The sequence below is a fragment of the Raphanus sativus genome, chromosome 5, assembly GCF_000801105.2.
Source record: "Raphanus sativus cultivar WK10039 chromosome 5, ASM80110v3, whole genome shotgun sequence".
Taxonomy (NCBI): domain Eukaryota; kingdom Viridiplantae; phylum Streptophyta; class Magnoliopsida; order Brassicales; family Brassicaceae; genus Raphanus; species Raphanus sativus.
The window spans coordinates 22,812,781-22,840,552 of NC_079515.1; the positions used below are offsets into that span (position 1 = coordinate 22,812,781).

At 37.0% G+C, this 27,772-nt stretch overlaps 6 protein-coding genes across 11 annotated transcripts; 4 read left to right on the top strand and 2 right to left on the bottom strand.

The window, feature by feature from the left end:
* Positions 1-508: 508 nt before the first annotated feature.
* LOC108856468 (phytochrome A-like) lies at positions 509-8,319 on the bottom strand. Of its 6 annotated transcripts, none has more exons than XM_056985600.1 (7): positions 7,887-8,319; positions 7,638-7,767; positions 7,274-7,392; positions 4,921-6,983; positions 1,312-2,131; positions 953-1,243; positions 509-880 (listed from the first exon to the last, which is right to left on the bottom strand). In XM_056985600.1, the coding sequence occupies exons 4-7, from the start codon at positions 6,971-6,973 to the stop codon at positions 679-681; spliced, it is 3,366 nt and encodes a 1,121-aa protein (XP_056841580.1). In that variant the 5' UTR covers positions 6,974-6,983; positions 7,274-7,392; positions 7,638-7,767; positions 7,887-8,319; the 3' UTR covers positions 509-678. The 6 variants fall into 6 exon arrangements, with proteins under 6 accessions (XP_056841580.1, XP_056841583.1, XP_056841582.1 ...); XM_056985603.1 differs by adding an exon at positions 7,497-7,535 and having other exon boundaries at positions 7,638-8,319; XM_056985602.1 differs by adding an exon at positions 7,497-7,539 and having other exon boundaries at positions 7,302-7,392; positions 7,638-8,319.
* Positions 8,320-9,510: 1,191 nt separating this feature from the next.
* Positions 9,511-10,405, top strand: LOC108857600 (60S ribosomal protein L21-1). Its single transcript, XM_018631603.2, has 2 exons — positions 9,511-9,802; positions 10,022-10,405. The coding sequence occupies exons 1-2, from the start codon at positions 9,566-9,568 to the stop codon at positions 10,277-10,279; spliced, it is 495 nt and encodes a 164-aa protein (XP_018487105.1). The 5' UTR covers positions 9,511-9,565; the 3' UTR covers positions 10,280-10,405.
* Positions 10,406-10,549: 144 nt separating this feature from the next.
* On the top strand, positions 10,550-14,480 carry LOC108859768 (probable serine/threonine-protein kinase At1g09600). Its single transcript, XM_018633676.2, has 6 exons — positions 10,550-11,421; positions 11,497-11,781; positions 12,336-12,881; positions 12,956-13,135; positions 13,420-13,776; positions 13,855-14,480. Exons 1-6 carry the CDS (start codon positions 10,933-10,935, stop codon positions 14,032-14,034), a joined length of 2,037 nt encoding a protein of 678 aa, XP_018489178.2. The 5' UTR covers positions 10,550-10,932; the 3' UTR covers positions 14,035-14,480.
* A 113-nt stretch (positions 14,481-14,593) lies between these two features.
* LOC108861921 (leucine--tRNA ligase, cytoplasmic) lies at positions 14,594-18,464 on the bottom strand. Its single transcript, XM_018635911.2, has 3 exons — positions 18,308-18,464; positions 14,942-18,205; positions 14,594-14,794 (listed from the first exon to the last, which is right to left on the bottom strand). Exons 2-3 carry the CDS (start codon positions 18,190-18,192, stop codon positions 14,788-14,790), a joined length of 3,258 nt encoding a protein of 1,085 aa, XP_018491413.1. The 5' UTR covers positions 18,193-18,205; positions 18,308-18,464; the 3' UTR covers positions 14,594-14,787.
* Positions 18,465-18,608: 144 nt separating this feature from the next.
* On the top strand, positions 18,609-21,197 carry LOC108863448 (probable elongation factor 1-gamma 1). Its single transcript, XM_018637878.2, has 8 exons — positions 18,609-18,725; positions 18,824-18,865; positions 19,332-19,481; positions 19,572-19,632; positions 19,720-19,772; positions 19,884-19,985; positions 20,078-20,570; positions 20,694-21,197. The coding sequence occupies exons 2-8, from the start codon at positions 18,857-18,859 to the stop codon at positions 21,071-21,073; spliced, it is 1,248 nt and encodes a 415-aa protein (XP_018493380.1). The 5' UTR covers positions 18,609-18,725; positions 18,824-18,856; the 3' UTR covers positions 21,074-21,197.
* A 360-nt stretch (positions 21,198-21,557) lies between these two features.
* LOC108863449 (uncharacterized) lies at positions 21,558-22,798 on the top strand. Its single transcript, XM_018637879.2, has 2 exons — positions 21,558-21,690; positions 22,372-22,798. Exons 1-2 carry the CDS (start codon positions 21,612-21,614, stop codon positions 22,608-22,610), a joined length of 318 nt encoding a protein of 105 aa, XP_018493381.1. The 5' UTR covers positions 21,558-21,611; the 3' UTR covers positions 22,611-22,798.
* The last annotated feature ends 4,974 nt before the right edge of the window (positions 22,799-27,772 follow it).

Below are 27,772 nucleotides of genomic sequence, written 5' to 3' on the forward strand. Positions count from 1 at the left end.
CTTGGTTTCTAGTTGACTAGAAACAGCCAAACAGGTAACCTGGTGTTGTTGATCTTATTTAAAAACTTCCAACTATAAAAAGGAAGCAGGTAAGCTACTTATCTGGCCCTTTATATCATCAACCTTATGGGCCTAATAAAACTGATTTGATTAATTGACAAGACCAAATTTTATACTTCCTGCCATGTGCTTCTTCTTCCAAATCTAAAGTACATTCCATGTGGCCAGCTAATTAGAATGTACAAATTTGTCTGCATCTTCATGTACTTAAGCTAAAGGAAATTGTTTAAACAAAGGATTCTTGCATCATACTGAAGGTAAGTATCATACATTTACCCCTAAACTCTGGCATGTTGCATTAGGCATAGACTCCAGCTGCGGTAATTCAGCCTATTAAGCAGATCCTTTCTAAAATTGAGCTATACTCAGAGAGACAAGCAGTTAGTATAATCTAAACATCAACTATAAATTAGTTCATGTATCATAACATCAGTTTTTGAATAATACATCATGAAACCAAAACACTTGACATAAGATTAGATATGCATCCATATTCACAGCTTCAGAACAGAGATAACAGAGGATATGTAAATGGATGGACATTTATTTCATCGTTATTGAAAGTTGAAAATGAAAACAAAAGCAAAAAAAAAAAGGAAAGTTACAGAACAGAGAGGACTAGTTGCTTGCTGCAGCGAGTTCTGCAGTGATAATGAAACTAGCCTTCCCAGCTTGTCTCAAGTACTGAACATCTCCATTCATCAGCTTCACCAGTTTCCTGCTAACCATCAAGCTTAACCCTTCCTCCGACACATCTTCCTCACTCCCAAACATTTGGTTTAGCAAAAACTCTGGTAACCCAGCTCCGGTATGTGTTATCCTGTTTTCATCAAACACAATCTCCTCAATGCACACATTCTTTCAACACCGTGTATTCATTAAAATATTTTACCTGATCTCTAAATAAGCAAGATGCACAGATCTTCCAAGCTGATCTTTCCTCAGCGAAGCTGTGACAGTTAACTGACCTCCAGATGGTGTAAAGTTAACAGATATCAGCATGATATCTGCAAGGACTTGCTGAAGCCTAACACTGTCTCCATACAGAGTATCAGACATTACTTCTTCCCTGGTTTCATTACTTACACGAACGCTCTTTCCGTTACTCTTCATCATTACTTGACTTGTGGAAGCAGTCAACACTTCGTATAAGCTGAACTCTTTCATCTCAAGATCCAAGCACCTACACAGAAGTAAAAAACATATGAGAGAATCTAAACGAATAAAGACTTTCATTGTTTGCATACATACCCTTCAATGATGCTTTCAAGATCAGAATCATCAAGAATCTTGCTGAGTTGCTTCTGACACAAAGCGCTAGTTTGCAAGAACCGTCTCTGCTCTGGTCCTAACTCAGTGACTTCCATCATCTTCCTTGTAAACATGATCCCGGATAAAGGATTCCGAATCTCTCTTTTAATGTAAGCTAAAGCCTTTAGTCTCTTCAGCGCAGTACGCTCAGCTAGACGCTGCACATGGAGAGCTCGCTGCAGCTCATGGCTAGCAAGTTGCAGGAAACAGAAGACACCAGTCACCACACCTTCCCTGTCAAGTTTCTTACTAACACACAACAAACACTCCACATACTTCCCACCTCCTGTGAAAAAACCAAAAGGCACTTTCTCTGCCTCCTGACTGGTCACGGCATTGTTCAGCACTATCCCAAGGTTTACAAACGCTTCTTGATTCTTGAGACGACAACATGACTTCTTCTGCGTCCCAAAGACTTCTCCTAACAGCACCTTATCCACCACTTCCTCGCGCTTCAAACCGGTTAGCTTTGACATTGCTGGATTCCACTCTGTGCACCACCCGGACTCATCGGTTCCAAAGATGGGCGGGATGAGCGGGTTTGGGTTTTGGATGATGGCCTTGTAGTCACCTTCGATCCGTGTGAACTTGTCCATCACAGTCTTCTGTCCAGTGAGATCATGGGCTACGAAACATACACCAACCACGTTTTCGTGGAGATCTTTGCTTGCACATGCATTTACAACTAAACTTATTGGCCCAGCATCGGTTCTTGACATATGTGTCTTGATCTCAAACTGAACATTCTGCTCCTCGGTTCCTGCATATATATATATACAAGTTACAACCGAAGTGTATAGTCTTTTCAGCACTTTGAGGGAGAGAAAAGGAAAAAAAACACACCAAACAGAGTAAAATAGTTGAAATGAGGTCTGCAGGTTCATTTACTTCGGTTTTCGGTTAGTTCGGTTCAAAATAAATTTTACAGAAATAAAGTTCAGTTTGGCATTCCATTAGTTTGTTTTTTGAAATCTATACTATTATTTGAGAAGTGAATTTGCTTATTTGTCATGCTCTCCATAATTATAGATTTAGTCATATTTTTGCTTAACTATTAATATTAATTAATTAATATTTTGAGTGATTTAACTGGTAGTTTATCATTATTTTGAAAATAATCAAAATTTGCTAAAGACAATATCATTACCAAACTTATACACTATAATTTAGTAATATTAAAGTATACATATAATATATTTTTTAAAAATTATATGTAAAATTATTTAAAAGAAAAAATAATATATTAATTTTTATAAAGCGTAAATTTTTATCACTATAATCTATTAATTAGTAATTTATCACATAAGATAGAATAATAATTTATATTTTAAGATAATTCTTTTAAAACAATCAAAATAACTTATTGTGATAATTTTTTAAAAAAATTGGTAGCAGATTCAAAATTATTTATACTATTATTTGCGAAGTGATTTTTCGTTCTCACGTTTAAATTTAGAGCGTTGAAAATCTTTATTATTTTAATAAATAATTAGGTTATATTTTTTAATATATAATACCCATAAATTAAAATAAATTTATTAGTTTGGTATTCATTATTATCTAAAAGATTCTATATTATATTATGTAAAAATATTTTACATCATATATTTTAAAAATAAATACAATTTATGTACATATGAATGATTTAGGTTTATTTGCGTAACAAAATATATTTTATTAAAATAAAAAATATTGAGTATAAAAGTTAATATTTAGTTAATTATTAAAGATTTCAAAAACATGAGAATAATTTTATTCTAAAAAAATTTGAATTTATAGTATATCTTTTTATAATTTTTTAAACTATTAACCCCACAAATACGGATAAAACACCTAGTTCCTACTTATTTTTTATTTTGATAAGTCTTTTTTTTTTTTAAATATTGGATAAATTCGGTTAGTTCAGTTATTTCGTTAGGTTGGTTTAGTTCATTTTATAATTTGGTTAAAGAAGAAAACCAACGTAACCAATTGCCAAACCGAACCAAAAATCGATTTAAGCCTACTGAATCATACTGTACTTCTAACCAAACTAACCGAAATTTTGGTTCTGTTCTGCAAGTTCGTTCAAAATCCTTGGCCTAGTAGAAATATTTTAGGATTTTTAACACTTACACCCCTCAACTAAATTTTTTTGGGTAAAAACCCTTAAACTAAGTATTTAACGAAATAACTAGGGGTGGGCAAAAAACCCAAACCGAACCGAACAGAACCAACCAAACCGAAGTGAAACCGAACCAAACCAAACCGTGCTCTTTTTGTAACCCAATTGGTTCATGTTTTACTCAACCTGAACGGTTTGGTTTGGTTTGGGTTTAAACCGAACCAAACCGATAATCCAATATATATATATAGTAAAAATATATTATATATATATATGTATTAACATATTGTAAATTTTAGTTAAAGTTTCGTTTTTCATTTTTTCATAACTTCCATGTCTTTAAAAAAAAATATTAATACGATTCAAATAATACTATTATATATAAAATCATGTAGCATAAGTTTTTATATTCTCAGTCTATCGTTTATGAGTTGATTATTTTTTTAAATAAAAGTATAAAACTGATGTTTTCATATTTTATAACCAACCCGAACTACACCGAACCAAATTAGACCATAATAATGTAAACCGAACTAAATGTAAACCAAACCGAACTAAACCGAACCGAATTAAATCCAAACTGAACCCAAACCAAAGCTACTTTGGTTTTAATTGGTTTGAGTTTTGTAAAACCCAAATTATCTAAACCAAATCGAACCCGAAACTAAACCGAAATGCCCACCCCTAACTAAACCCGAAACTAAACCCGAAACTAAACCTTCAAACTAACTTTATTTAATGAATTAAACTCTCTCAGGTCATAATTAGCAGTACTCGTAAATCTTTAGTTTAGGGGTTTTTACATTAAATAAACATAGTTGGAGGGTTTTATCATTAAAATAAAAAATAAAAAATCCAAAATATAATAAAATTATCTAAAAATTAATAACTTTAATTTTCAAAATGAGCATTTTTTAATTTATATAGATATGTGAGTCTGATTTTTTTTAAATCAACACTATATATGTATAAATTAAAAATGAGAAAACCCAAAAATAGAAAAAATTATCTAAAGCTTTACATGTAATAAAAATTACCTAAAAATTAAAAATGTAAAAGACAAGAAAATATACCAAAAATTATATATTATCTAGTTACTTTAATTTTCAAAATTAGCATTTTAAATTTTTTTAATAAATATATGAGTCTGTTTTTTTTAGAATCAACATTATATATGTATAACTTTAATTATACATTTTTTTATTTATACATATATAATGTTGATTTAAAAAAATCAGACTCATATATTTATAGAAATTTTTAAAAATGCTAATTTTGAACTGAGAGAGTTTAATTCATTAAATAAAATAAGTTTAAGGATTATTTCGTTAAATATTTAGTTTGGGGGTTTTTTATCCAAAACAAATTTAGTTGAGGGTTTTTACGTTAAAAATCCAATATTTTATAGCAAAAGTCAGTGTAAGTAGTAAAGAAAGAGAAATTACCTTCTAATGCATTCTCTAACATCCTCTTAACGATCTCCACTGAACAATCTTCAACAAGTGTGAGTAGATGCTTCCCAATCGCTTCATCAATCGTAAGACCAGTCAGCTCAGCAATCTTGGTGTTCCAACCATTAACCAATCCACCAGAATCAACCGCCAGTATTGGCACGGTAGCAGTCTCAATCAACCTAACCATCTCACTGGTCACAGCTTCTAGTTCTTGCATACCATCAATCTTCAGATCATTAAGCTTCGAGTGAATGACATTTGTATTAACATCAGTAGCTTCTCCTCCATCCTTGAAAAAAGCATTCCTCAGAATAAGCTGCAAGGAATGTATAGCATCCATCTCATAGTCTTTCCAAGGTAAGCTCCTAGTCTTGACCACTTCAAGAAACGCCTTGAACGATGACCTCGGGTGCATTCTCCTCGCATCATCTCTATCATCCGGATCATGCTTTGCACCTCCCCATCTCACTTCACCAGCTGTATGAGAACGGAACCAGAAAATCACGTCTCTAGACGATATCCTCACAGCCGCCATTCCGCACACCGAATCCCCAAGAGCTGAAGCCCTTGGGAACCCAGCGTCGTGCAAGCTATCAGTGCTCAGACCGGTCGAATCGGCGTGGTGTTCAAACAACCAAGAAGCTATCTCCTGCAGATGGAACTCGCTTGGAGTTGTTCCAAGCTTCCACACCTTGTCTTTAAACAAAAGAGCTGCTCCGTCGCATTTCACAAGGTCCATTACGTTGGGGCTCTGCGAGACAATAATACCTAGAGGAGCGTCACGCATCAGCATATCGCACAAGAGCGTCTGCGTGCGCAGAATGTTCTTCTCCACGATCTGATTCTCCAGCTCCACCTCTTTGTTGACGTGTATCGCAAACACCTGAGCTAGAAACTCGCATGCATACCTGAGAGGAAACGGGACGAACCTAGGAGTCGTGTTGTGACAAACCACCAAACCCCATAGTCTCTTTCTCTTTGCATCATCGCGCTCTCCATCTTCCTCGTTGACTACCACAGCCATAACAAGAGACGCGATCGAGTCCATGTTGGCCATGTACTGCAAATGGCAGGTGTGTGGTGCTCTAAGCGTGGAGCCGCACAAGGTGAGGTCAAAGGAGAGCTTGTCATCTTGAACTACCTTCACATGTTTCGCGTTGCAGTCAACGATCATCCTCACCTTGTTCTTCATGAACAAGAACCGAGCTGCCTGAGGGATGTCGGTGGCTGGATAATGCAGACCGAGGTAAGGCTCCAGACCAGGTTTCGTGACCTCGGAGACAACTTCTCCGTGGTCATCGTCGTGAAACTTATAAGCCATCACCCTGTCGTAGCCCGTGAGTTCGAAAACCTCCTGAACCATCGTATCGCAGAGCCTCTCCATGCTGCCGCTAGACAAAGACTGCAGCCTCGTGAGCGCTTTCGCGGCGAGCTTGTACGATTGCAAAGCGCCGGCAGCTGTCATGGGAACTTCGTAAGGCTTCACCGGTTCGAAGTCTACGATAACGCTCCCTGTGACCTTGTGCACGATCGCGTAAAACGGCTTTGCGGAAGTCCTGCAGTGGACAAGAATAGGGTTTAACAGAGAGACGTCTCCGAATCCAAGAGCCTTCTGCAAGGCAGAGGCGCTAGGAGCGGTGAAGAGGCTCCTTATATCCGTGCCAACGCCTAGAACAGGGTTCTCTCCGACGCTAGGAACTGCGTGACTAGCCATAGTCAAGAGCTCGGGGGCGTTCTCGCTGTACGCGATGACTTTGAAGGTTTTTTCATCCAAGGCGAGCAAACAACCGAAAGGCTGAATCAGCTTTCCCTTCTGTATGTGATGAAGATAAGTGGTGGTCACCTTGTCGGATCTCGGTGGCTGGTTGTTGTTCTCCACAGCTGGGCCAGTTACGCGCACTGAGGTTGAGTAATCAAAGGAACTGCCTGACTCCTCGAAATCAGCATTGAGTTTTGCATCGACGGTTGTCTGTGCAATGATCCTAGCGCTGTGTCTTGATTGCCTCGAGCCCTCTGAGGACTGACTTGGCCTAGAGCCTGACATGTTTTTTTGCCTGACACATGAGACAAGACAACAAAAATTAAGTGCAACTTCATCAAGAAAGTCTATCCTACCATGAAACATGATGCAGTAGATGCAGGAACCATCCTACCATGTTCAACTATTCATTCAATGATTCATCATTTACAAAGTAACTGAGCCACCTTGATTATGAGGTATATAAAAACATAGCTAAGTATATAATACTAGGATCTGAACCGATTTGCCTAGTAATATTCAAATACAGCTACATCTATAATAGACTAAATAGGTAACACTTAAGAGTCTTTTATAGCTAAATACCTTTAGGAAAAGAGCAATAAAGTCTCACCAGCGAAAGCAACTTCAAGAGTGAAGAATGTTAATAGATAGTGACTGTTGGGGATGCTTCTTCTTATAAATGGTCTCACAGACTACAAAATCTGGGAAAAGAAACAAACACACACATCAAAAGAGACCTCTCTGTCTGCAGAAAACAGAGAAATATATATATTTTTAGCTAATTATTAACTTTAAAATTACTGACAAGTTTATAGCAACTCAGACAGGAGTGTGAGTCCAGTTGCTGACTAAGCAAAAAACAATAGAAAGAAAGAAAGCTTCAATATATATATATATATATAAAAATCAAGCAAAAAAAAAAAAATCAAGCAAAGTAAGTAACTACCTTTAACGATTCATGAAACCATGATGAGATCTTGTCTACTTACACTCTTCAGAGGCTTTTCTTTCTAAAATTTGACCTCGAACACCGCCTCAACTTGTGCTGCGACTCTCTTCTCAATTATTTGTGCTCCCTAGCACAGACGACGACGATGAATGGGACCACCCATATACGTATGCACATCACATGTATCAGAGTATGGACACTCTGTTTTATATTTTAAATGGGAATAGTTTGAGAAAAAAAGCTCACTTTGGATAAAGGACGACTCTCACACATAAATCAAGAACAAGGTCGGCTTCGCCGGTAACATTTTTCTCGCCAAAACAGAACGGTGGCATAAGAAATATGAAAATAGAAAAGAAAAAGGCTCTGTTTCTCTCTATTTTTTTTGGAGTTTAATCCACTAAAATGATTTATTTATAGGCATCATTTTTCTTTGACTAGGGTCAATTTCATAATATGCAAATTCTAAAGGGTCAATAACTAATTTCATCAGATTTTCTTCAAATTTATTTTTTTTCTAAAACAAAAATTCATGTGGCCAATTGACCACCCTCCTATAAGGCTAGTTCCGCACTGTTTATATACAGATGTAACTACCACTGCGGAAGTGGAAGAACAATTGAACATGTTCTCAATCTGGTCAAAGAGAATCATCCAAAGGATAAGATGAGTTGTAAAAAAAAAAAAATCAATAAGAAGACAGAAGTAGTTTAGTGAAGGCAATAACCAGAAATGGAAAGTGGAGTTAGGTTGGATGACGTTAGAAGACAGCGCTAGTGTTATGGTCTTCGCGTTTTTTCTCGGCTTTTTGCACTTTGTAGTTGCCACTCTGGGATGATCCACATTTAAATAAGGGACCTTTCCAAATTTGTATTCCTTGTTTTGTTTTGGACTTTCACAGTGATACATGATGGTTAGTGACTTAGTGTTTTACACACTCACCTCAAAATTTTATTTTGTTTTCGTTTAATAGAATGATAAAATACTTTCGGATTGATATAATTTGAATGTTAGTTTTTTAGTCGACTTTTGCAATTAGGATACCACTTCCGTAAATATGATAGAAGTTATTAAAACAATACTCAATACTGACATGATGAGCTGTACCTGAGCAGAAATGCTTATTACTAAACATGATTAAAGCAAGATTTAGCTTAGCTTTAGCAATATAAATAATCAGTAAACATGATTTAGTGCCATATAACAGTTTCGGTCTGCCAACTTGTCTATTTTCAAAAGCATTAGGCATTAAGAAATCTATAAATATATCAAAAGAATGCCAAATAATATGTAAAGGACAACTATATATAGAATCGATTTTATGGTCGAGTAGTAATGGATGAGCCTGATGCTAATACGTTTCAGTTTGATCCTTCTATTACACGAAACTAAGTCATTTCATTTAATTTATCTAACACAAAATATTTTAATACTTTATCTGTGAGATTGTGACTCCATTGGATTCAATCATATTAAAAGGTTTTTAACTTCTACAACAAAAAAGGCAACTATATACAGAATAATTTCGAAACCTTATCTCAAGTCTCAAGCCCATTGGTCCCTTCTATGCCTTCCCAATAAATAAAGAAAAAGAAAATTCTTTCAGTGAAATTGTGTCAACAAATTTTCCTTGTAGCTTCTCTTGCTTATTTTTTTATATAAGTTTTGTATGGTATTGGGTTTAATTTGACCATATGTTAGGGACTCTTATGTTAATTCATCGGATACACGTAAGTTAACTAACGGTTTAAACAGTTAAGCCCATATCTCTGACTAGGAGAACAAACAAACAAATAAGCCCAAGTTTTCAAACAAAGGCCCGTTAAAGAAACCCTAAACTCAAAAAGGGGACATATAAATAAGCTGTCTTTCTCATTTCGTAAGTTCGGCGGCTTCTAGCAGTTTCACTTGTTCGCACGGGAAAAATGCCGGCAGGACATGGAGTTCGTGCCCGAACGAGGGATCTGTTCGCGAGGGGGTTCAGGAAGAAGGGTACAATCCCATTGTCCACTTACCTCAGAACCTTCAAGGTCGGCGATTACGTCGATGTTAAAGTGAACGGTGCGATCCACAAGGGTATGCCTCACAAGTTCTACCATGGTCGTACTGGCCGTGTCTGGAACGTCACCAAACGTGCCGTTGGTGTCGAAGTCAACAAACAGGTCTGATGATGTCTCATCTCTTGTGTCTTTACTATAAGTAAATGTTACTCCACTGCGTCAATCTTATTGTTAGATTAAGATTTGAGCTTAATTAGATTAGTGATATTAGATTAGTGGCAGTTAACCTTAAAACTCGTCTTTTTTCTTTTGATCTTATGTAGTGCATATCTTGGTGGATAACGTGATTGACTAAATTAAATATTTGGTAATGTGTTTCAGATCGGAAACAGGATCATAAAGAAGAGACTTCACGTGCGTGTGGAACATGTGCAGCAGTCCCGATGTTTTGAGGAGTTCAAACTGAGAAAGAAGAAGAACGATGAGCTCAAAGCTGCAGCCAAAGCCAGGGGAGAGACGATAAGCACCAAGAGGCAGCCTAAAGGACCCAAACCTGGATTCATGGTTGAAGGTATGACCTTGGAGACCGTCACCCCAATTCCATACGACGTCGTCAACGATCTCAAAGGAGGCTATTAGTTCTTACTTTTCTTCCCTATTCTTGCTGTCTGTTTTTGGAACTCTGCATTTGTAACGGATTAAAATTCTTATATGATTTATATGAGAAATTTTAGCAATCCAAATTTTTATTTTATGTTATGTTCATTATCATTGTTCATATTTTTGTTTATCAGAACCATTGATTCAACCAGTTAGCCTAAACTATAGAGAGACATAACAGCTGCTTGTTTGTATTGTAGCTTTTGGTTATTCTGTTTGCTCTTTGAGTTTCCTAAAATAGATAACCTCATTTCATCCGTTACTTACCTAAATTTTCTTATAAGCTATTTCAGGAATCACTCATATTCCAACCTCTCTCTCTCTCTCTCTGTCCATTATTGTTTCTAGTTTTTGCAGTTATGTTGGATCTTCAAAACCTTCTCTTCCTCATTCTTCTAGGGTTTCCTTTCAATTGATCTTAGAATGTGTGATTGTATTGTAGGTAGAATCAAGAACCCACATAATCATTTGGTATAGAGATCAAACACACATTTGATCCCATAAAGCTTGAATCCTTGATCCCTTTTGTGGGTTAATGGAAGGAATCGATAATCAATAACAGAATAAGAAGCATAGGGAGGCTAATCAAACCATACAGTTTCCTGGTTCCGATCAGGAAACTGTGGAGAATTATGGGCTGCAAATTCTCCAAGGGAATACGAGCAAATGATAGCATCATCAACCAGAACATTGACGACAACAACAACAACATTGTCAAGGAGAGAAGAAACAAGCCTAATACAAGAACCTGCAAGAAGAAGAAAAAGCCTGCTTCATCCAGCATAGCCAATGTTGGATCCGAGGAAAGACCCGATGCCAAGAACAACGAAGAAGAAGAAGCCACCTTGAAGCTTCTATTACCCAGCGATGCCAAGAATGCAACCTCTAACGAGGAGGGTGACAACAAGAAGGTGAATATTGAGAGAAAATCTTCCAGGTCTATCTTCCAGAGACGTGAGGCATTGCAACAACCTAAGATGACTAGAATAAGCAGTGTTAGTAATGGAGAACGAGGTGCTCAGGTTATGGCTGGTTGGCCTTCTTGGTTAGCTTCTGTTGCTGGAGAAGCTATCAATGGATGGATTCCACGCAAGCCAGACTCCTTCGAAAAGTTGGAGAAGGTGAGCTTTTTTTTTTTTATCTATCTATATATATTTTGAGATTATTTGATTGACATTGTTGGTTTTTGCTGCTAGATTGGACAAGGGACGTATAGCAGTGTGTACAAAGCCAGGGACCTAGAGACAAACCAAATAGTTGCACTGAAGAAAGTGCGGTTTGCTAATATGGATCCTGACAGTGTTCGGTTCATGGCAAGAGAAATCATCATCCTTAGAAGGCTTGACCATCCCAACGTTATGAAGCTTGAGGGTTTGATCACTTCGAGGGTGTCAGGGAGTATGTATCTTATATTTGAATATATGGAACACGATCTCTCAGGACTTGCTTCAACACCTGGTGTTAAGTTCTCTGAGGCACAGGTATTGCCAATGTTTCAAAACTCGATAGATGGTAACTAGATGCTTCGTAGAAGACTATCGACTAGGCTTAGGCAGACTATTTTCTTTTAAGTATACTCTAACAATTTAATTTAAGAGAAATATTACATAGACCATTACTACATGCCCTTAAACGTTCAGAAATTATTATTTTATTTTTTATATACATTTCACATTTACATTAGATATTTTAACTTTTGTGTTTAGTTACGAAATTATTTTGATTAATTAGAAAAATTACATATACAATAAAACTAGACAAATATATAGATTTGCACTGCTTAGTTTACATATTTAGATCACTAATTTAGATCAATTTTAATCAACATTAAACTGTTAAAACCTATTTAAATTGCATAAACCGGATTTAAAAAAAAAAAATTGTTTTGGTTATGGTTGATCTACAGTCTAGCCTAGTCTAAGTGCCGTTTATACCGACTTTAGAACATTGTTATTGTTAATACTATTGTTCTGTTTGCAACTATGGTTACTATTATGTGGTTGGTTCTCATCTAAAACCTTTGTGAGTTTGGCAGATTAAATGCTATATGAAACAGTTGCTACATGGTCTAGAACACTGTCACAGCCGAGGTGTATTGCATCGTGACATCAAAGGCTCGAATCTGCTGCTGGACCAAAACAACAATCTAAAAATCGGAGACTTCGGCCTTGCCAACTTTTACGGCCCCCACCAGAAGCAGCCTCTCACGAGCCGTGTTGTAACTTTGTGGTACCGTCCACCTGAACTCTTGCTAGGGTCAACGGACTACGGCATTACTGTGGATATGTGGAGCACAGGATGCATTCTAGCAGAACTCTTTAGTGGGAAGCCTATCATGCCTGGAAGAACTGAGGTGGAACAGCTACACAAGATCTTCAAACTCTGTGGCTCACCTTCTGAAGAGTATTGGAAAAGATCTAAACTTCCAGACGCGACCATCTTTAAACCTCAGCATCCATACAAGAGGTGTGTAGCCGAGACGTTTAAGAGTCTCCCATCTACAGCTTTGGCACTAGTTGAGGTTCTTCTAGCTGTTGAGCCAGATGCTCGTGGAACCACGGCTAATGCCCTTGAAAGCGAGGTGATTGGGATTATATTACTGCATGTCTGTTTATATCCTTCTTTGTCTTCACACTTTTGTTCCTTTTTAATCAGTTCTTCACGACAGAGCCTTTTGCAAGCGAGGCATCAAGTTTACCAAAGTACCAACCGAGAAAGGAAATTGATGTGAAGAAAGGCACGGGCAGTAAACAGAATGAGTCAAAACAAGTATCTAGAGACTTTAAACCTGTGTCAGCTCAAGATTCCAATGCAGAGTTACTACCATCAACACAAGTATGTATGATTCAATCATAATATAGACATACTGTTGTGTTATAGTCATGGCATCAAGTTTACCAAAGTACCAACCGAGAAAGGAAATTGATGTGAAGAAAGGCACGGGCAGTAAACAGAATGAGTCAAAACAAGTATCTAGAGACTTTAAACCTGTGTCAGCTCAAGATTCCAATGCAGAGTTACTACCATCAACACAAGTATGTATGATTCAATCATAATATAGACATACTGTTGTGTTATAGTCATGTAAATCTTGTTTATATTTTGTTTTTTTTTAAAAGAAACGACAAGTGCAGAATAATCCTAATGAAGATGCAGCAATGAAGAGTGGAACCGCGCAGAACGGTTACACGCGGTATGGCCTGTCCTCGGTTAATAGAAACGGAGAGAATGTTATGATGGGTTCGAGTCGGTCACCAAGAAAAGAGCTGAGGTCGCAACGTTCTTTTGTTCAACGTGGAGCACCACAGTTGACTAAGTTCTCAAACTCGGTAGCTGCTAGAGATGCATCACATTTCTCTGTAGCAAATCCACGGTGGCTTGAAGATAGTGATAACAATAACATGAGAGATGGTGATTGGCCACAACGTCTGCTGGTGAAACCCAAATATTCTACAAAAGACAAAGAATCCATACGGGTAAGAAGAACATCTTGTGCTTTTTGCTTTTGTTTTGCTTCCTTTGTGGAGCTAATCATAGTTGTTTGTTATGTTTAGGGACACGGTGAGAAGATAGAGAGAATGAACTACTCAGGGCCATTGGTTTCTAATGGAGGAAACTTAGATGAAATGTTGAAAGAACATGAAAGACGTATTCAGTTAGCTGTTCGAAAAGCTCGAGATAAGAAGACGAACAGGGACGATAACGGACAGACTCCAGCATGTCTTGCAGTGTAGAGAAGTTTATTCAGGTCTTGTGTAAAGTCACTCGTGTAATTTATTTTGTTTATTTAACCTATTCTAACGGTATTACCGACTTGTACTCAATCCCATCACTATGATCATCATGCCCGTCCCAATATTTTATTGTGTTTTGTGCAATTATAAGAGCATTAGATATAATTTGTAACATACACAGTAAAGTCAACCAGGCATAGAATCTCTTAGAAGTTGGAAAAGGACCTGAATGCACAGCAATATATCCAAGGTACTCTAATGTGTCAGACATCTATGAGACTAGTTCGTATCTAATCATGGTAGAAGACAAGTTCTCCAAAGCTTTCTAGTGTGGAGGGTATATGAAGAAACAAGAAGGCATTTTGTTATCCCTAGCTATAGAGATGGATAAGAATCAAGTAGAGACCCTTTTGTCCATAGTTGACAAACTTTACTCTGTTTCTCCAAATCTGAAGTCCCTATGTTCCTACTTGTTCAAATGCAGTATCAAAGCGCTTAGACAATACAGCTATAGTAAGAAGCTAAACCTGTAGCCGATCAGGAAAAGTAGCAGGATGAATATGCGAAATGAAACAAGGGTCATTGATAAGAAATAATAGAAAGTCTTACTGAACAATACCAAAAAAGGGTAAAAACACAGCAAAGAAGTCAAAACAGTTGCATATAAAATCCGACTCGTAAAAAACACCAAAACACCTTGCATACGCCAAGCCTTTCGACCTCTTGACTTGTCGTTGTATATCCCACGCTTTTTCAAACCCTGTGATTCATGAGGAAATTCTTAGACATGAAGGCAAAGGCAATCGTGCAAGAACAGTAAGAAGTTCAGTTAATTGACGAGAAGTAAAACGAGTATCCATGCTACTTCTATTATAATGGAGATTTGTCATATACAACAAGGTTTTACCTGTTGACAAAGATTGCGGTTGGACTGCCAGGAGATGGAGGATTCTGCTTCAGGAGTGAAGCATGTGGACCAGCTCTAGCAACGACATTAGGGTCACTCGCAGAATAGATCTCAACCTCTTCAAGACCAAGCTGCCGCTTGATCAAGTCCATGTTACTCTGAAGAACTTCCATCTCTCCAAAAGGTAGCTTCAAATTCAGAGCCTGGCCACCAATAGCTATAGCCTCGTCCTTTTTGAATTTAAGGAAAGGCATGCAAATCTTCTGAATTTGTTTGAAGTTTTCCGCTTGGCCCTCTTTCTGCAATGTCTCCCTCAGTTCTGCAAGTATCTCAGCATCAGGGGCAAAGCAACGGGTTTGCTGGTCAAATTTGCTTTGCAGAATCTGGAGGCAGTGGGCTCTCCATCCATCAAATTCCTCATTCACATACACAAGGCCCTTCAACTTCTCTTCTGCCACTGCTGTTACTTGAGCGCCTTTCTTAGCAGCCTTCTTGGATCCTAAAAGCTGTTTTTGCAGAAGCTTTCTCATTAAGACGATGGAATCCTGCAGATATTTGTTAGCACCCTTGAGAACCAAATCTGGCTCATTTGATGCTGGCCAGCCTGCTGTTATCACACAGCCTTCCTTCTTCAGAAATTTCCTCCAAACATATTCTGCATAATGAGGACAGATTGGCTCAATGAGGCGTGTCTGCACATCCATAAAGGTCAGTACCAAGTCATGGTTCATGCCGCCAGATCCACAAGAGAGTCTATACTCATCTCGAGCAGCTTGCAAGTCGTAAAACCCATTCTTAAGTGCCTCCCTGAACAAACAATCTTTGTAGGCTTTTTCAGTCAACCTGATAGCAATGTTCATGTCATTCTCAAACACTTTATCAGCATATGTAGACGCAGGGCCCGATCTCAAAGAGGACTCATCAGCCAGAATCTCTTCCATCCATGTTAGCTCCTTTGTCAGGCGCAGAATTGCAGCATTTGCAGTTTCAAATACAAAATTTGCATCGTCAACGCCATCACCCGCATCAGCCAAAGAAAACCTTGTAGCAGTGGCAGAGAATTCTTCAATAGCCTGCTTCAATGTTCTGAAATTCCCAGTTGACTTCGACATTTTCTCAGAGTTCAGCATAATGTGACCATTACATCTGATACCACGAGGCCAGTTACGAGTCGCCATCAATGCAGTGTGGTTGTAGATGAAAAACGTCAAATGATTCTGAATTAAATCCTTTCCTGAGACGCGAAGATCAAGCGGGTACCAGTAGTCAAATTCCTGCTTCATCTTACTTAAAAGATCCGATGAAATGTCAGATGATTTTGGGTACTGGCCATCGCAGAAGAGATACTCCCACACCTCATCATTCATCTGCTGAGGGGTAATCAAAGACTTGCTGCCTTTATACATGTCTCCATCGTGAAACATATGGGCAACAGTATAATAAGCCATGTACAGAGTGGAATCAGATAAGGATTCGACAAGAAACTGTTCATCCCAGGGAATACGAGTTCCAAGACCAAAAGACCGAGAGCAAGCCCACTGATTAAGCCAGCTCAAAGTGTGCTCAAAGCCATGTCTTGTTTCTTCAGAGTAAAGATTCATCTTTGACAAGCATTCCTCAGCCATCTTACGCCATTCTGATTCTCCGTACGTTATGTACCACTGATCGGTAAGAGCCACAACACATTCATCACCCGATCTTGACATCACAGGCTTCTCGGGCTCACTGTATAGAATTGCCTCGCCGGACTCTATGAGCTGTGCCTTGATAATGGGCTTGACTTCTTGAACTTTCCTACCAGCGAACTCTCCAATAATCATGGTTCCTTCGGTGAATCCTTTCAGGTACACCAACTTTTTACCCTCAGCAAGCTTATCCTTCTCATTTTGACTTTTAATTTTCAGATCCAAGCAGACTTTTTCGGCAGTCCTATCCCCATACTCCGGAATGTTGATAATCGGTATAATATCAGAGGGCATCCACTCATCTTTCACACCAAACTTTTCTCGAAGAGCAGGCTTTGCTTTCAAGTCATGTAAAGCCATGTAATCATCCGGGGAATCACTAGGGACGCAGGTGACAATGCCAGTACCTTTGTTGGTCAGAATGGACAACATGGGCAGAGTATAGATGATATCGATCACCCCAAGGGGAGACCTCAAAGGGAGTCCAATCAGATCTTGCCCTGTCAACTCAACCAAGCAAGAAGGCTTCTGAGGGATCTTCGAGAAGTTCTGGTACGCAAGGTTGCGTGCAGCTCTCTCCGTAAGGATGAAGACATCAGTTTCACTGATCTCATAAGCCCCATACTTCCCATCAGGCAACACCCATGCGTTTGTCTGTCCATACAAGGTCTCAGGCCTCAAAGTAGCTGCAGCCAAAAACACTCTCTTTCCTTCCAAAGGACCCAGCTTCAGAGGAAACGGCTTCACCACTTCCATCTTAACAAGCGTGTACTCCTGCGGCTGAACACCTTCACCACTAGCACGGTCGTGATCAGCACAAGGCTGGCCATCAAAAGGTGAGAAGATGGTGTACCTACGGTCCTTCACAATCTTCCCCATAGCTTTCAGCTTCCTCATCTGCCACCTCACAAACGCATCAAAAAACGGATTCACATCAGTCGTCACGAACGACCTTCTCCAGTCACAACCCAACCCATACGCTCTGAGATCTTCAACAGCCAACGGAGGGAAGTAGTACAACCACTCATACGGATCCTGAAACCTCGCAATCTCACTGTCAGTAAGACCAAAGCTACGCATAATCTCCCACTGATAAACCTGTCCACCAGACTTCGCAGCCACCTTCGACTTCTTCCCCTTGAACTGACCCGGTAAAGCCGGTGTATCACTCTCCTCCTCAACCTCCTTAACTTCTTTGACGCTTTCCTCAGCAGTAAACACAGGAGGGTTCCCAAACTGCTGGATCTCGCGAGAAAGCTTATCAGCAGAAGCCTTGATCGGCATACCAGTGCAGTGAAACCCAAACGGGAGCAGCACGTTAGCTCCTCTAAGTCTATGGTAAGCAGAAGCGAAGTCAACCTTGGAGAGCGAGAAGGCGTGGCCAATGTGTAGATAGCCATTCATATACGGGAAAGGGAACGTCGCGAAGAACTTCTCCCCGTCTTTCGGAGGATCCTTACGAGACTCGGATTTGTATACTTCCTCGTCTTCCCACCACTTACGCACGGCGACCTCGATCTCCAGAAGACGATCTCTCCTCACGGAGCTTTTCTTCTCAGATGCCATTCCGTGACAGTGCCTGACCAAACAGAAACATTCAAAATCGAATCGAAACAACGGTAAATAGATTTAAAAGAACTAGGGAGAGCTGGTTAAGGAGCAAAAGAGGGGAGAGGAGGACCTTAAGGATGAGCTTGTAGCAGTAGTGAATCGAGTCCACCGCGAAAGCAATCCGAGATTTGGTAGAGACGGAGCCACAGTGGGAGAAGATAATGAAGGTGATGGCGTCTAGGGTTTTTAAGCAAACCTAATCTTCGATCCTTTGACTTAACGGCCGGTTACGTTCCAATTTTCTTAACGGAATGTAACCCGGTTCGGAGCCTAACCCAATTAGCTTTCTTTGGGCCCAAGCTAACAGATGGCCCAATCGGATATATATAAAGAAAAGCAGAATTTAAACCAAATAGAACCGGCCAAACCAAACCAAACCAACCCAGGAGAGAGGAATACACTACGAATATAAAAACCCTACTTCGTCTACAGCTCTCTCCGCCTCACTAGACTCTTCTCTCGATTTGCTCGCCTCTAACCTCTCTCTGGTAAGATTCATCGATCGAAGTATCGAATTATCATATTAGCTTCTTTTCATCGGGTATCAATTGAGAACTCACTCCTTAATGTTTTACCTTGAAACCAGATCCAGTATCCGAAGTTGGAGTCCGTCTGAGCAATGGCTTTGGTGAGTTTTAAATTTTTGATTTTCCAGCTTACTTTGTACGATCACATCCTGTATTTGATATATGATCGTGAAGAAGCAAGCACAAACTGTAGTAATTGCTCGATTTTAGTAGTTCTCTTGATTCAGATTATCTTTGTTGACGGCTCTTAGGTTCTTGCATGTTTTTGTATAAATCCGTGAACTGTAGTAACCGTTCGATTCTTTAGAAACTTTCGGATTCGTATTAACTTTGTTGAAGAATCTATTATCTCATTTAGCAAAAAAAAAAAAATCTATGATCTTGAATGGTTGTTGGCACTCCAAATTGATTTGAAATTATGTTAGTCTCGACATCTAGCTACTATTCACTAGTTTTAAGTTTTGAGCTTGAGATTACTTATCAAGCTCGAGAATGTATTTGGCTGAGAAATTGTTTGATTAGTAGCGCTGATCACTTTGTGACATTGGAATCTTTTAATGGTTGCAGGTGTTGCACACATACAAGGGAAACAAAAATGCTGACAAGGCACTCATTGCTGCGGAGTACGTTGGTGTGAAGATCGATGTGCCCTCTGACTTTCAGATGGGTGTCACCAACAAGACCCCAGAGTTCCTCAAGATGAATCCTTTGGGAAAGGTATGAGAGCTCTGCTGATATCTCAATGTCATTCGTTTTAAACTTGAGTTCTTTTTTTTTTGGCTAAGAAAAAGCTACTGGTCTTAATAGGTTCCTGTACTTGAGACTCCCGAGGGTCCCATATTTGAGAGCAACGCCATTGCCCGTTATGGTATAAGAATCATTTATTTATCCCCATGTCTGTTTTAATTTGTTGTTGCCATTTTGGTCTAATGGATGTTTTAATATCTCGTTACAGTAAGCCGGTTGAACGGTGAGAACTCCTTGAACGGTTCCTCTCTGATCGAATACGTAAGTTTCTGTTTCACCACTGCTACTCTTTTCTAATCTGTTTGCACTTTCTGTTTGTTTATCTATTTGTTCGTGTTCTCGATGTTTATCTGCATGTTTTTTACTTTGCAGGCACACGTTGAGCAATGGAGCGATTTCTCCACGTTGGAGATATATGGTAACATCTTGAAGTGGTTCGGCCCAAGAATGGGCTTTATGGCATACAGTGCACCTGTAAGCTTACTATCCTTTATTTGTTGTTTCATTCACTATAGCAATTAGGACACCTGTTTTCATTCTTATCCCTGATTGTTTATGTGTGAAAGGGTGAGGAAGCCGCTATCTCTGCGTTGAAAAGAGCACTTGAAGCCCTGAACACTCATCTCGCTTCCAACACCTACCTAGTTGGACACTCCGTTACCCTCGCTGATATCATCACTGTCTGCAACTTGAACCTTGGATTTGCCACTGTCATGACCAAGAGCTTTACCTCTGCATTCCCTCATGTTGAGAGATACTTCTGGACCATTATCAACCAACCGAACTTCAAGAAGGTTGTGGGTGATGTCAAACAGACTGAAGCTGTCCCTCCTGTCGCTTCCAAGAAAGCTGCCCAGCCTGCAAAGCCCAAGGAGGAGCCTAAGAAAAAGGCTGCCCCTGCACCAGAGGCACCTAAGGTTGTTGAAGAGGAAGAAGAGGCACCAAAGCCCAAAGCAAAGAACCCTCTTGATTTGCTACCACCAAGCCCAATGGTTCTGGATGAGTGGAAGAGGCTTTACTCGAACACCAAATCTAACTTCCGTGAGGTTGCTATTAAAGGTATGTGGTGATATCTTCTCTTTTACCTATTCCTCGCTTCTTATGGAGATGCATGAATCGTTTAGCTTATGGAGTTAAGTATCATGATTATGTTCATCACCATGTTTAAATTGCTCAATGCAGGATTCTGGGACATGTATGACCCAGAGGGATACTCACTATGGTTCTGTGACTACAAGTACAACGACGAGAACATGGTGTCCTTTGTGACGCTCAACAAGGTAGGCGGGTTCCTTCAGAGAATGGACTTGGCTCGTAAGTACGCCTTTGGAAAGATGCTGATCTGCGGGTCAGAGGCTCCGTTCAAGGTGAAGGGTTTGTGGTTGTTCAGAGGGCCAGAGATCCCAAAGTTCATAATGGACGAGGTGTACGACATGGAGCTGTACGAATGGACAAAGGTTGACATCTCGGATGAAGCACAGAAGGAGCGTGTTAGCCAGATGATCGAAGACGCAGAGCCATTTGAAGGTGAAGCTCTCTTGGACGCCAAGTGCTTCAAGTGAAAAGATAATTGGTTTGGTTTGACAATTAGTTTTTGGTTTTGATATACTATGAGTCGCTTATGTCTAATACAGTGGTTTAAGGACAAGAGGTTGTGGTCTTAAGTAATACTTAATAGTTCTGGAATTGCGCGTTGTTTCGGAGGTTTATTTTCATATTGTGAAAATCTCAAGACTGTCAGATACAAGTCTTCTATTTTATCATTACGGGTACTTCATGTTTCTAAAGTATAAAGATGTTCACCAAAAACAGAAGTATAATGACGTTGGAGAATGAGTCTCCGTCGGCGTCTGTAGGCAATGGGTCTTGGCCTTTTTTTTCATGACATTTGGTAAGATTGAGTGTACAGGTCTCTGTCTCCACTAGTCCACTTGGTATGTTGACATTATTTTATTTCATGACATAAGACATAATTTAAATTGTTTGGTCACAGACCGAATGAATTGATCCTTTCCTACAAGACATGAAATAAATAAGTCTCATTTGTTTCTATTTTCACAAGTCGATCCCTCCTTGCCGAGTTGCCGTGTGTAGAGAGAAATGAGAGAGACCTCGACGAGTGGTCTTTCGTGGCGGCATCTGGTATTCTTCACTTCGTCTGTTCTGCACTTTGTCCTAGGTTCGTCTTCTCCAAAATCTGCCTAATCTTATTTCCCAATTTTCTTTGTCAGTTTGGTAGAGAATCCATCGTTTTTTTTTTCGTTTGGAGATGTTAGATTTTGAATTCGCGAGATTAGCTGAACTAGGCTATATCTAGATTCCGTATGTTTAATCTGTATTAATGTGGTTACGTATTGGTCTTTCGCTTTAAGGATTGAAACATTTTAGTTAAGGAGACTTTAGTATTCCTCTGTTAATAGATCTTGAGCACACATATATTTGTTCTTAACACATGTTAGTTAAAACAACATGTTACGGTTCAATTCATGGGTATGGTGTGTGGCTATATATTACTTTTGTGGGAACGAGATTCACTTGTTTTTTCATGTAGATACCATCATGGTTTCGGTATAATTCATCAGCAGTTTTATGGTCATGCTGCACTAAAGTGGCTGAATCTTTTTTCTTGTCCCCGGTTTCAGACATTAAAAGAAATAGGCAAAAGGTCATCCTGCTATTTTTTGTGTAGTGTTGTTTTTGTTGTTGCTGCTGTTCTCTGTTGTCTATGTTTAGAGTTTCTTTTTTTTTAAGATAAGCAACATGCAAGTCATTTTGAGGACAGGCCTTTTCAAGGCCTAAACGTTTTCTTGACATGCTAAGATCAGGCATATATTAAAGTCTTTTGATGTGATATTTCCAGGTCTTTCAGGTGATACCAATACCACAAATAAAGAAGTTAAGACAGAGTCTCACAATACTTCTAGCAGAAGAGGCGCAAAAGTAATACTCATACTAGTCGGATTTGTGGCTGTAGCAATGTTCTCCTTCTTTCTATACAAGCTATGGCAGAAGAAGAAAAGAGACGAGCAGTATGCCCGGCTGTTGAAGCTCTTTGAGGAAGATGATGAACTCGAGGTTGAATTAGGCCTTCGAGATTAAAATCAAATTTAGAAATTTGTTATCAAATTGCCCTGGGCCGTGTTTGTTTGTGTTGGCTTGTTTTATTGTTATGTAAGATATATAGAAGAATCAGAGCATGTCTATGGTTAAAACGTTACTTTTCCCAGTGAGATCTTATGTTTGCTATTGGCAGGTGTTTATATTTTATATATCCATTTGATAGTTAACTGATGTTGCTGTGAGATGATAGGTACTTTGTTTGTGCAAATGAGTATGAGTCCTGCGATCTTTGCTTATTTGAAGATAAAGGTTGCAAAGCAACGAAAGAAATGTAACAAACAGTTGGGAAAGGATTAGCAGATAAATAAATAAGTAAATGCTGAAAGAGGGACAATAATCTCAAGTCTACAAGACTTGGGTAACAAGAGAACTTTACTGACTGCGAAGCAACTATGAATATTACTCCAAAGACTAGAAATGAAATTAATGATACAGGTTCAAACTCAAATAAAAAGTTAGCATGATTCAGAACGAGATTACCATTCATAAACACAATTACTAGTTTATTACCCACTGGTTAGTGATCATCTCTGCTAACCTAGGTTGCATGGATCGGAACATGGAAACGAAACGTGGAACGTGATTGTTATTTTTTTTTAGGAATGATAACGTTTTGGAAATGTTTATATATATAATCTGAAATATATCTTGACCCGTGCGACCGCACAGGTATTAATTTTCAGTTTTAGTTTTTATTTATTTATACTAAATAGTATATTTATAATATTTGATCGTTTTATAATGACTAAGCTAGAGATAGGTATTTGGGTATCCATTCAAATTCGGTTAAAATTTATTCGGGTTTGAGATTTTCGAGTTTAAAGATTCTAACTCTATTCAGACATTTATAAACTTTGGTTCCGGTTTGATTTAGATCTTTGCGGGTTTGATAACCCGTTTAAATTATTTTTAAATTTTCAAAATTTATATATCTTTAAATATCCTTCAATCTAAAAAATATAACATGTAAATTTGAGTAGTATAAGCTAAATTACTTAAATTAAAAATTAAAATAAATTTAACTTGAATATTTGGATGAAAAAAAAATATATATATATATATATATATATATATTTTAAGTATTTTTGGTGTTTTGATTATTATTTATCTACTTTAAATGTTTACTTTTGACTATTTTTTATATTCAAATCAACTTAAAATAGCTTATATCTTGGATATTAACTCGAAAAATAGCTAACATATTGAAGTATATAAATATGATTTAAATATATTCGAATATCCGAAATATTTCGTTCGGATAAGGTTTAGTTATGGTTCTCTAGATACCAAAATGGTAAATCCGTTTGGATATTATCTAGTTTAGGTTTAAATTTGGTAATACTTTTTTCGTTCAGATTTGTTCAATGAAGAGTTGATATTATAATTTCCATGAATTGTTTGTCCAATAAAAATGTATTTTTTTGAATTTGACATTGATTTAATTGAGAAGTTAATGGAGTGTATTTAATTCAAATTTAATTTTAGAAAACACATTAATGTAAGTGGAAAAGATAAAGCATTAAAATAGGAAGTATTATTTAATTCAAATTTAATTTTGGAAAACACATTAATCAAAGTGGAAAAGACAACAATAAAATAGGAAATATTATTTAATGTCAGTGGCATGGAAGTGTAAATAACACTGAAAATTAAAGGACATTCTATATGTGTATTTCTGTTTTAATAATATAGATGATTAACAATTGTCTGTCTAGTTTATCTAAAAATATAAATCAACAAATAGCAGTTTTATGTTAAGTATACAAAAATAAAATAAGTAATAGTTAAACATGTAAATCATATTAAAATTTTAAATAACAGAAATAAGTTTTTTATGAGTTTCTAAAGTTAAAACGCAAGTTTCCAAAATGAAATTTTTGGAAACAAGTTTTTAATGAGTTTCAACGAGTTTCCACGAATTTCCAAGAGATTCTGATTCCAAAACTTTTCTGAAACGTGAAACAAACCTTTATCCGAGTTTCCATGCAATCTAACTGCTAACCAACAAATAAATCTCAAAAATAAAATAGAAAAATCGCATAAAAACCTTTAAAGGGATATCCACTTACATTTTAAACTATAAAACTATTTAATAAGCACTTTAAACTTTCAAAGTGACGCTAATATTATAAAAAACTTTCAGTTGGACTTACTTGTACATCAAGTAAAAACTATAACCGATACTCTTCAAAATCAATGACGTGTCGTTTTGTTTTTTTGTTAAAATATATATTTTATTACTAAAATAAATATAAAAATACAGTAAATATGAATATTTATAAAAAAATCAAAAAAATCATAAAAATATTTATATTATTTTATTAATAAAATAAACATAAAATACAGAAAATAAAAAATCATAAAAAATTCAAAAGAAATCATAAAAATTCACAAAACAAAAAAACAAAAATTCACAAAAATCAAGAAGAATATGGGGACATGCTTGGACTCGGACAAGGGCTCAAGCTCGGACTCAAAAGCCCACGCACCATGAGAGACAGAGGGTCTCACCGCTTTCTATTCTCTTTTTTCTTAATCTGTTATTAATTTTCTTTGCATTTTGACATATTTGGAACTTCGGCCACTATTAATGGGCCCTATATTAAGCATGTCAGCATTCTTCATCTGTCCCCATATGTATAGTTCGGAACAGTGTAAATACTTCACAATGCTTGGATCATGCCCATTCAGCAATTTACTAGTATACAAAGACGAAATATAAAAAGGGTTGTGGAGTGTAGGCTAGTGGAGTGGAATATTAGGGGATTTTTTTTGGCCCTTTTGTTTCCTTGTTGTCTTTTGGATTATGTTTTAATTTTGTCTTTATTGTATAACCAAAAAATGATTTATGAAAGCCTTTAGTGATTGGCATAGCTTTAGAGCTCTAGACATAAATATTGCTGTGTTTAAAGTAATTTTTTTTTGTTTGCTCATTAATTCTTCTTTTTCTTTATTATGATCTGGGAAGCATTAATCATCAATTGGGCTTTTGTGACATTGTCCCATGGGTTTGAGAATTGAGGTAAGGTCGTTGCATTTATGTTTAATCGCTAAACAACAAATTAATGTTTACGAAACGGATTAACTTGTTCTAATCCGACTTGTGGTGTGGTGTGTGGCCTGCCTGGGTTTTGACATAATCAACCTACCCCACTAACTTAGTAGATTCCGAAATTTTCAACTAGTTTCCATTTAGTATATTTTACCTCTTGTTATTTAAAAAAAATTAGTTAACACGATAGATTAAACAATGTATAATAACTATATACTGATCGATTTCCTTAGTAGTTTTCTTCTTCTTTTTGTTTACTTAGTAGCTTATCTGATATTTGCTATTTTAGTATGAATTTAATAAGTCAAAATGTAAATATTTTGAAACATTGATAAAAAAAGAAAGAGTGAACCGAAAATGATAAAGTAATAGGATAAGTTTGTGACCAGAAAGAAGAAATGATGGAACAAGTAAAAATCTAATAGTTTCCCTTCAGATGGTTGACAACGTATTAGGGGATAGGGGTGAGGGTCTCCATGGACCATGAATCCTGGTTTGGGTCCTTTTATCCTATTAAAAGGTTTGCTATTATCCTATTAGACTAACTCTTGGTGCTTATTGTCTCGCCTCTACCTCTTGGTGCTTGTTTAGTACATAATCCAACCCATCAATATGTTTCTATGTATTCAAAAGACTCTACCGCACAATATAACAGTAACTTTAATAACTTGTCCTTATACTATTTTCATTCTCAGAAATGAAAGACATTGGTTCTCTCACTTAGGTAAACATTTGAGGTAAACAATAGATAATGAAATCAGCCACACTAATGTGGATAACTAACCAACCTTTCAACAATGAATCAATAGAAAAATTACTAATTTAACAAAAAAAAATCAAGATCCTACTTTGGGTCCGTTTTTGGTTGCGATTTGTCTCTACCGGTGCTTCCACCTCCACCGCCTGACATGGTGCATTTGCCTTTACCTCCTCGAATAACATCCAGTGGAGGCGTTAGCACTTTGTTGGTCGTCTCTGACAAGCGTGATCACCTTGTTAGATACACTCTCGAACTGTGTGTTTGAATAGATTTCCAGCCATTTTGTTACGTTCAAGCTTTTTTCTGATGGTTTTAGTTTTCTCTGTAATTGTATCACTCAAGAGAGAGAGGTAGAAGAAGATATGATGCCTTTACCCACGTGACCGTTTTTTTTTTGTTTTTTTTTTCATTTTTTAATATTCTCATTATACACATTATATATTTTAGGCATATACATTTTATCTGGATCATATCGGACTCGAAAAACTCAAACCGAAATTGAACCAAAAAGTTCAGTGATTTATGTTTGAATAAATATTATTGCCTATTTATATATTTAGTTTACTTTTATTGTTCACACTTTTTATAATTTTTTTGATTTTTGTTTCTGGTTTGTTTTAAATTTAAAGTTAATTTTATTATCCATACTAAGCATTTATATATTTATTAATTTAATTATATTATATTTTTATCATATATCTAATTCCTAATTTATACAATTGATATATATATATAATTAATTTTAAAAATTAATTAAACTATTGACACATACTCTCTTGCATAAAATCAAAAGATACCAATATAAACAGATCATAAGAACAGCTATCTTTGGGGTTTGTAATGGTTGTATGCATATGCATGTTTTTGGAGTATAGACCATCACGTTGTTACTGGTATTACTTTGATAATTCCTATAACATATCCTCTAGGTATGACGTTTTATCTCATATCTTTTCAAAAACTGAATGAACCGAAATCAAAATTGGAAATCTCTCAAATATCTAAATGATTTCTATACTTTTACATCTGTAATATTTGAACTAAACCAAACAAATAATCTAAAATTCATAAATTTTTCGGATATCCGTATTTTTCCAAAACAGAAAAAATCAAAAAATTCAAATATTCGTTAAATACAAAACAAATCATAAATATATTGAAAATTGTAGTACTATCGTTATGTATTTACCCTAGTTGTTGCTATGGTGAATTGGTCAAAATTTTTCTTTTTGACCCACATGTTATGGATTTAAATCTGATATACATATCTTTTATATGATAAAAAAATATGACCCTTATAAATTTTAAATCTAGTTCTTCCACTGTCAG

Bases quoted from the DNA above. Each gene is read 5' to 3' on its own strand.
- LOC108863449 (XM_018637879.2), top strand. From the start codon at position 21,612: ATGAGAGAGACCTCGACGAGTGGTCTTTCGTGGCGGCATCTGGTATTC. The intron at 21,691-22,371 runs GTTCGTCTTCTC...TGATATTTCCAG, and splicing joins TGTTCTGCACTTTGTCCTAG to GTCTTTCAGGTGATACCAAT.
- LOC108856468 (XM_056985600.1), bottom strand. From the start codon at position 6,973: ATGTCAGGCTCTAGGCCAAGTCAGTCCTCAGAGGGCTCGAGGCAATCA. The intron at 1,244-1,311 runs GTATGTATGCAA...ACTTCTGTGTAG, and splicing joins CTTGAAAGCATCATTGAAGG to GTGCTTGGATCTTGAGATGA. The intron at 881-952 runs GTAAAATATTTT...TGATGAAAACAG, and splicing joins CTTGCTTATTTAGAGATCAG to GATAACACATACCGGAGCTG.
- LOC108857600 (XM_018631603.2), top strand. From the start codon at position 9,566: ATGCCGGCAGGACATGGAGTTCGTGCCCGAACGAGGGATCTGTTCGCG. The intron at 9,803-10,021 runs GTCTGATGATGT...AATGTGTTTCAG, and splicing joins GTGTCGAAGTCAACAAACAG to ATCGGAAACAGGATCATAAA.
- LOC108859768 (XM_018633676.2), top strand. From the start codon at position 10,933: ATGGGCTGCAAATTCTCCAAGGGAATACGAGCAAATGATAGCATCATC. The intron at 13,136-13,419 runs GTATGTATGATT...TTTTTTTAAAAG, and splicing joins AGTTACTACCATCAACACAA to AAACGACAAGTGCAGAATAA. The intron at 13,777-13,854 runs GTAAGAAGAACA...TGTTATGTTTAG, and splicing joins AAGACAAAGAATCCATACGG to GGACACGGTGAGAAGATAGA.
- LOC108863448 (XM_018637878.2), top strand. The intron at 19,633-19,719 runs GTATAAGAATCA...ATCTCGTTACAG, and splicing joins CAACGCCATTGCCCGTTATG to TAAGCCGGTTGAACGGTGAG. The intron at 20,571-20,693 runs GTATGTGGTGAT...TGCTCAATGCAG, and splicing joins CCGTGAGGTTGCTATTAAAG to GATTCTGGGACATGTATGAC.
- LOC108861921 (XM_018635911.2), bottom strand. From the start codon at position 18,192: ATGGCATCTGAGAAGAAAAGCTCCGTGAGGAGAGATCGTCTTCTGGAG.